The sequence below is a fragment of the Cryptomeria japonica genome, chromosome 3, assembly GCF_030272615.1.
Source record: "Cryptomeria japonica chromosome 3, Sugi_1.0, whole genome shotgun sequence".
NCBI lineage: Eukaryota > Viridiplantae > Streptophyta > Pinopsida > Cupressales > Cupressaceae > Cryptomeria > Cryptomeria japonica.
In genome coordinates, this window is record NC_081407.1 from 891,790,129 (window position 1) to 891,799,100 (window position 8,972).

The following is an 8,972-nucleotide window of genomic DNA, read 5'->3' on the forward strand; positions in this document are numbered from 1 at the left end:
GTTAGCTTTTAGTTTTTTTTTTGTTCTTGGTTTGATAGTTGCTTTTGTTTTTGTTTTTACGTTTTATTGTTTTGTTATTTTTTATTTTTATGTTTTATTCTTTTTGTGTTTTCATTTTCATTTTATTCAAGGTTAGTCTCTGTTATCTTTTTTTTGTTTTGTTTTAGTCTTTGTTAGTTGGTTTTCTTTTATTTGTTAGTTTTTGTGTATTGTTAATTTTTGTGTTTGTTTGATCTTTGTTAGTAATTTTTGTTTTATTAATTACTAGATTGTTAGTTCTTAGTGTGTTAGTATTATTAGTTTGTGTGTTAGTAGTCTTTATTAGTTTTTATTTTGTTTACTATTTTGTTAGCTTTTGTTAGTGCCTTTCTTTGGTTAGCTCTTCTTAGTGTCTTTATTTATTTTTGTTCTTGTTTGTTAGTTTGTCTCTGATTTTTTTGCTTAGTTTTTTAGTTAAGTCTTTGTTTTGTTTCGTTAGTCGAGTCTATGTTTTTGTTTGGTTATTAGACTCTTTGTTTTGGTTTGTTTTTATTTTTTTTATTTTTGTTTCTTAATGGGGTTTTTGTGTTCATTTAATCAATCAATTAATCAATTATTGGATCAACTTGTCTTGCGCTAGCATCAATCTAAATCAACTTAATCAAATGAATCAGCTTAATCAGCTGATCAATTCGGGTATACTGCTCATTTCCATGAGTTGTTCAGTTATGCCTCTCAGTTATGCATTTTCATCAAATGTGCATCTCAATATAATTACTCGCGCAATTGTCTTAAAGAGGGGCAAAATGTAGACTCTTTAGTTATGATTGTGGCATAACTAACTTTTAGTTTGTGACCTTGGTTTCAATGCAGTAATAAAGGTTGCTCCAGCAGTCTTCATCGACTATAGCTTGCGGATTCCTTTTGGGGTTGAGGTAAATGGTGCCGATGCTAGATGTAAGGATTACACCCTTCACTCCCAATTCATTGTAGGCCTTCAACACATTTAGAGTGCCCTTCACAGCCGCCTGCAACACTTTTGCCTGTGGAAGTGGCCATTAAACTATTAAGTGTGTAGACCAGTAAAACTCCTTAGCTAAACAAGCAAGGAAAAGGGACATGGACATACCAGATCTTCAATGATAGGGCAAGCCATGTGAAATACTCCTTTGCACCCTTTGATAGCTTGCATCAAACTTTTAGGGTTGAGAATATCAGCCTTCACAAGCTCAAGCCTCTCTTCCTCCCCTTCCAACTCTTTCAGATGATTATAATTTTTATCATCTGCATGTAATTGATCCTCATCAATATAGATACAAAATATAATAAATACAAGGGATGAGTTCCCCTCCCCTGCCTAAACCCTAAAAAATCAATTTCTCATATATAAAAAATAAATACTGACTAGGATCGCTAACTGTTCCTTTTACAATGTAGCCTCTGCTCAAGAGCATCTTGATAAGCCAGGAGGCAATGAACCCTCCTGCTCCTGTAACACACACACTTTCCATCTCTACCTTCTTCTCACCCTCAATTCCAATTTCCAATTTCCAATTTCCTATTTCATATTTCCTATTTGCTAATTCCTTCCCACATTCTTGTGCCTTTTTATAAGGAGAATTAGATCATGTTTTTACAGACTGACTGCAGTGCCAGTGGTTTAGGAAGATTTGTGAACCTAGACGGGCACCCACAAAAGAGTGTCTGGAAGTTTTTTTGCATGAAACCCCTTGTGGAAATGATAAATAGGAAGCACATCCACAACTTTGAATGCATGGAAGGGCCCATATTCACTCGTATGGCTCTCCACTATTCCATTGAACTTCTACAAAGCATAAATTTTTTCGATGTCATTTGTTGGGCAACTAATTGTAGGGGATCGAGCTGATATAGTTTTGAATAAAGGACATTAGAGAAATCTAAATTTCTCTTTTATGCTATGCATTTTTTATTACTATTCGCTAAAAGGTGTGTGAGCAGGGATCTTTGTCCTCATTACCCTAAGGTATGAACTTTTCTGGCTAGACTACGCCATTCACAAAGGCTTGTATTTTATTTGTTTCTATTTTTACACGTATTATATATACTTAATCTAATTTGTTTCTTTATTATTTTCTTACCCGCATATTTTTAGGTGAAGGAAGGATTATTATCTCTATTGCCATGAAGAAAATTAGGTGCAAGTACAACATGAATATTTGTAAATAAATTCTTTTTGCTATAAATATTTGTGTTGTAATTCCAATTGTTAAAATAAAAAAAATTAGTTTTTCCTTTTAATCATTAATGGGTCATCAAGTTATTTTGACAATCACCATTACCTCCAATCCAAAAGAACCCCCTAGGACTCCAAAAAAGACTTACAAAAGATAGATTTCATATAAAACAATCCTCACACTTTTCTACGAGTTCAATAGTTGTTTGATGAAACAAGGATACAACACATCTCATAATAATTCATCTCAAATAAGGATAGGCATGGTCCCACAAAACTTGATACATGCTAAGAAAATAATGCATAATTTCATATGTCTGAAGCATTTTGTATGTTACTTTCTTTAATTCTTCTATGCAAATATAAAATAATTTCATGTAGTACTCCTATTATCACGTGTAAACCTCAACTTCTTATTCTTATAAGGTTTCAATATCACTACTCAAATTTGTGTTCCTTAATATAAACCTTGGTTGCGTGTGCTATCATCCTATCATACTATCGATGATCTTGAATCCTATTTCTCTAATTCTTTGGTGGATAATCTTATGTAATAATAAAAGTCAATTTCATCCTAATTTTTTCCACTTATCCCAAGGGAGAACATGATTAAACTCCATATCTAAATTTTCTCTATTGCACATTTTCTTACCTATATTTATATACCAGTAGTCCATGTTGATTTCAAATGCCTACCATTTTGGAAGGCCTCTTATACTCATAATTTGAGGTACTAAGTCTTGATAACCAATAGTTGGATTGAGTCCAAGTACCATGGCACCTAAGGGTCCATCTTGGACCGTACGATACTAGTCACAAGGAGTGAGTTTGTGCTATGAACCAACAAGCATGGTTCTACTTGTGGGTGAGTAAGCCAAGGAAAATGTCCATAGAGAGTCATACTTTTTTTTATGGGAGTTCACCAGCTAGCACAAGAGCAAACATCCATGGAAAATTCATAACACTTTGATGGAAGACCTCTAGCCCTTGAACCCTAGTCACATTAGCATATATCTGTCAAAAGGTGAGGGTTGATACTAGAGGTTATAAAACCCCAACATAGAATATAACATGATTGGCAATATCTAACTGCATACACATAAAATATGTATATTTATAGATTGATTCATACACTCCTTTCAATAAACATACACCAATACATTATAATTTAATAGCACATTCACAACTATTTACTTGCACACACGATTGTCACAAAGGGTACATTTTGATGTATCGTTATAATGTCTACCTCATCCTTACTCCAAGTCAGATACCCTGTATCATATATTTGAGACACAAACACAATATTTACTAGTATTTGACATATCATGACATTTTAATATATCATGATTGACTTTCCACATGTCATAACACTTGGAGTGTCTATAAAATTATTCACCCTTACAAATTAACCACAAGACATACATAAATTAATACATATTACTAATATATTACCTCACAATGATTTTTATAATTATACCCGGTTTCACAATTCTCTCTTTCTTTGATATTCAGGTAATTTATTGTATATTAAATATATAATCATGGTTTAACTGTTAACCTCCATCTAAGATTCAATTCATTGAATACACAAAACCTTCTGCCTTGCTTTGTTTTAGCATATTTTTTTCATTCTACTTATCACTAACAACATTTATCCAAAAGATGTGTAGAGCGAAGGATTCCTTTCCATGTCCCAACTTGGCTTTATTTTCTATTCTTAGCATAGTCAAGTTTGCTAGCATTTCAAGGCTTCCAATTATTCCCGTTGGTTCCCCAGATTGCACTATTTTAGAGATACTCAGGGATTTGGAGCAACATATGACAAGGATTATGCTAACCCTTCCTCACTTTGGCCTGGACAAAAGACGAGAGGGTGGTGCCTTAATGCTCATTCAATCTCCGCACCATACTTGCAGATGACTTTAAAATAAAGCAGAAGATCACACTCCTAAAAGGGGCTCAACAAAGAGGGAGAATGCTACAGAGTGGCTAGCTCTTAACGATCCTCAACCTACTTTCGAGCATGAGACAACTTTTGACAAGCATTGACATATACAAAAATAAAAATATATTTTAATATTATTGATTTACATCAAGCTCTTGATGAGCTATGAGTAAATTTTTTTTACTAGAAACAACTTAAATCCACGACCAGTGTCTTATCCATTGGGCGACTAAAATTGTAAAACATAAGATGAAATATAACATAACAAAACATTAATCTAATAGCTGGAGATCTTAAGATAACACTACCCTTGGCCTCTACAAAAGATGGGAGGGTGGTGCCTTAATGCTCATTCAATCTCTGCACCATACTTGGAGATGACTTTAAAATAAAGTAGAAGATCACACTCCTAAAAGGGGCTCAACAAAGAGGGAGAATGCTACAGAGTGGCTAGCTCTCAGCGATCCTTGACCTATTTTCGAGAATGAGACAACTTTTGACAAGCATTGACATATACAAAAATAAAAATATATTCTGATATTATTGATTTACATCAAGCTGTTGATGAGCTATGAGTAAATTTTTTTTACTAGAAACAACTTAAATCCACGACCAGTGTCTTATCCATTGGGTGACTAAAATTGTAAAACATAAGATGAAATATAACATAAAAAAGCATTAATCTAATAGCTGGAGATCTTAAGATAACACTGCCTTACAATGCATCTCATCTATCTATCCCAACCCAAAATACTTATCAAAATCCATTTATAAGTTCCATCACTCTGTAGATCCTATCCTATCAATTTAACCAACCCCTTAGATCAGAGCATAAGATAGAAAACACATACATCACAACAACGAAACGAATGCAAAAACCCTTGATCTTACTAATTCAAAACATAACAGAGTTACACACTAGAGAAAATGAATTTGAAATATGCTTGCATTCATTTAATAAGCTATTTTCTGTGACAAATTATCTTACATATAACTCCTTCAAGAACTTCGAACAAAATAAGACACAAGATCCATTTTATTTTCTCTGCAAATTCCTATTATAGCTTACTCATTTCACCTAGACTTACTATACATGACCAAGGGTTTGGATACAAACTTGTGGACCAAGCTTCTCGACCCCCAAGATTTGTGACCAAATTTCTCGACCTCTGTCTCATGGCCTTGAATTCCTTTTTATAGAAACAAGGAAGAAAACAAGATTCAGGCTAGAGGAGACACCTTTCACAAGATCATAAGACTGCTTATGACTTTGTTAAAAAAATATTACTCACAGTCTCCTAGAAGACTGCCCATGCTAGCAGTCATGATGAAGTAGAACTAAATTTCTATCTACATTTTGGTAGAAACAAAACCTTTTGAGCTATGCCACTATCATTGCAGATACTTTAAAATGAACCATGAGATACATCATCTTTGTTTTGTTGAGCATTTCCCTTCTGGAAGGGAAATTATATCTTGACAAGAAGTATAGTCACCCCTAAACTAGATGAGAAGTTTCAACCTTCATGCCTAGGATAAAAGAAAATAGAAAGAGGAGCTCATAGAGGAACACAAAGTGAAGGAAAGGTGTTGCAAATTCCATGCCTATGCTTACATGATCAACTTCTTCCCCAATCGCAACCTTGTTCTTCTCCTTTTCCTCTATAAAGCTCCTTCTTTAACCCTCTACCAGCGAGTGACAGAGGAGAGATGGGGGATGAGTCCTGCAGGGCTTGTTCTGATAAGAAACTGATTTCAAGTCTCCTTCGACTATCCTCCCCATTTTCAAGACTCCATCGACTATAAGAATACTCACACCCAAACGAATTCCATTTGGTATCAAAGAGCTCAATGTAACTTCTAGCACGATACTACGCAAAAATCATATTCACCATTTCAAAACCTTCGGAGAAGATAATGAATTTTCTTATTCTTTTTACCAATTGAAGACACCACATAGCTATATTTATAATGAAAATACCTTTCTTGGTGGTGTTCATGCATGAGAAAAAATAATCATTCCAATGCTTTTCTACACATCCTGCCACTAAATGGATTCAAAAAATCATATCCATCGAATCGAAACATCGTCAAACTCAAAGTGCCAATTCACTGCCCTTTTGACCAAGTTCACCTTACGTGATTGATTTTACTTCCTTCTGAAGATCTCAACTTCTCTTTGTAGTGGCAATGGAAACTTGCTGATATTGGCAATACAAATCGACCCAACAAAACACCTCCTAAATCAGTCTTTTGAGAATCAGTCGACATCCATGTACCTCAACATGTGTCTATTTATTCAATGTCAACAATCTTGTTTTCTTCTGCCTTCAATTTTCCCGCATGAATAACAATGAAAAATGCCCCAAACACTCTGTCTAAAAAAAGCTCTATATCCACCATAGATCTGTCTAGTATGGCACATCACGCAATCACCATCTGTGAATATTGATATTGACCTTCCAATGTAGAAAGATGGTTCCACAAAAGCCGGACGGCGCATTGTCTAGTCATCTTCCATCTCAATTCCGTTAGTGGCCCCACCTTCACACCTTGCTAGTCTTCCTGGGACACGCGACATCATCTCACGATGCCATCATCAATAACTTCCCTGCATCTTCCTTCATGGGATTGTGAGGGTCGTCCGATCTGCTCGTTCATTACGTGCAGGTTATAATGTCCACTCAATAATTGTCGCTATCCTTCGAGCATCTTCTCGCTTGAGTTAAAACATCACCATCCATTTGATGCATGTGCAAAATCATGGAACCTTTAGTTGCTAGGTACTTAAACATGGAGATATAAGCCGAAACATTAAGGCCGAACTTTAGGGAAAATAAATGCCTGCAAAAATATTAAAAGGGGACCCGACCATAATGGAAAAGATAGTTTCTAGGAAAAAATAAAAGGCCAGCAGAAGAAAAAATGCCTAGCGAAAGGAACAGGTCCTTTGCGATGATGGAAAAGACCCTCAAGTTTAAGTGAAAAAAGGCAATGAAGAAACATAATAAGCTTTAGGTTTAAAACAAAAAGGCTCACTCAGAAACATCTAAACCTAAGAATCTTAAAATCTGAGGGTAACTCAGAGAGCAACATTAATTCAAAATGACAAAACATTGTCAAGAACACCAAATTTTTGTAGTCATTATTCAAGGCTATCAATACCCTCATACAACTTAAACTTCTATAGTCACACTATAGGAATCCTTCTTTTTAAGGTAAATTAGTGAATTTTCCCAATTGAATAGGCTTATTTTGTATGACAAGTAGTTTCATTAATGTATAAATACCATAATACTTTAATGATGCTAACCTGTTTAACTTGTAGTATAGTTTGTACGTTTTACACCCCTACATACTACACATCCTACCACAATAGAAAGTGTATGGAGACGAGAGCTCTCTAAGAATGTTGTTAGACCCTTATAGATGCTTTTTCAATCCATGGTTTATATCCATTGTAGTCTAATACTCCATAGAAGTTTCCCATATTGATGTGCCTATTAATACTTGCACATTGATTAGGGTTAAGAACAAGTGGATACATCTTATTGTATTATGAATGATTAAGATAATAAGACAAGCGGTTGCCATTTTTGTTTGGATTTTTCTTAGAAGCATTTCCCAATGTAAATTCTCTTTAATCTATGAGTGTACCATTATTTCTTATCAATATACTTAATATTTTGTTACCATTGCTCATCTTGTGCATGGTTTCTCGATAATATTCGAGCTTCAATAGAAAAATGTCTTCGCCATCATTCTATATGTTTACTTTGTTTGCACTTATACCAATAGGAGAACGTTTTTAGGGTTTGAAGTTAAAGGTGAATCGAAAGGTGGGTCTGTGGGAAAAGATATATAATTGATAATTTAAATGGATTTACATATCTTGCACCTGGCTTTTGGAACAACTGACGGATGACTCAGTCCCACTATCTTTATGATCGCAGCCCACAGTCCCAAAATAAATTTGAGCTAATGTATTTGCATGCTAGCATTATAAATTAAATTGATAAACCTCTATAAGTGGTAACCAATGTGCTTTATACCCAAAATGATGTCAACCAAATCGAAATCTAACAGCAGAAATAAACTACTGCACCCTAGAAGGACAATTTTCCAACTAAATTTTTCAAGTGCCGTAATCAATCACATTAGTGCCGTAATCATTCACGATCAAGACGGTGGAGTTTTGTACATGTTACACTCTACTCAGCGTTTTTAACGTCTATCAGTTTGAACGTCTCTCACTCAAAATTTAACAATAATTTGAACTATTCATTATATAGTCTCTATAAATATAGCTGGATTCCATCTTCATCTTCATCTTCATCTTCATCTTCATCTGCTGAGTTATTTGGTATTTTTCCATTTATCTTCATCTCAGCAGTGGAGCATTTCTCACAGGATGAAGAATCAGTGGAGCATTTCTCACCAGATGAGAAATCAGTGGAGGAGCATTTCTCACAGGATGAAGAATCAGTGGAGCATTTCTCAACAGAAGATGAAAAATCATTCGAGCCAGATGAAAAATCTTGCTCCTATTTCAAAAGTTTGTGTAGAGTGCATGAGCATTTGTCAGCAGATGAAAAATCCGCTTAAAAGAAAAAGCCTAAAATAAGTAGAATCTATTTTGATCGTAAAATGGAATTAAGTATAGATAAATAAAGCCTCCAATTATTTTTATAGAGTTATAGAGATCAGTCCATTTTTTCATCATTAATTTTCTCTTGGGTTTGTTTTAGTTTTTTAAATTTTTATATATTTTCTTAATATAAACTGTAATTCAATTTTTAATTTTCACAAATAATATTTTATTAAAGGTAT

At 34.3% G+C, this 8,972-nt stretch overlaps 1 protein-coding gene across 1 annotated transcript; it reads right to left on the reverse strand.

Moving 5' to 3' along the window:
• Positions 1 to 824: 824 nt before the first annotated feature.
• LOC131059799 (cinnamoyl-CoA reductase 1-like) lies at positions 825 to 1,490 on the reverse strand. Its single transcript, XM_057992830.1, has 3 exons — positions 1,385 to 1,490; positions 1,109 to 1,263; positions 825 to 1,022 (listed from the first exon to the last, which is right to left on the reverse strand). Exons 1-3 carry the CDS (start codon positions 1,488 to 1,490, stop codon positions 825 to 827), a joined length of 459 nt encoding a protein of 152 aa, XP_057848813.1.
• Positions 1,491 to 8,972: the final 7,482 nt, after the last annotated feature.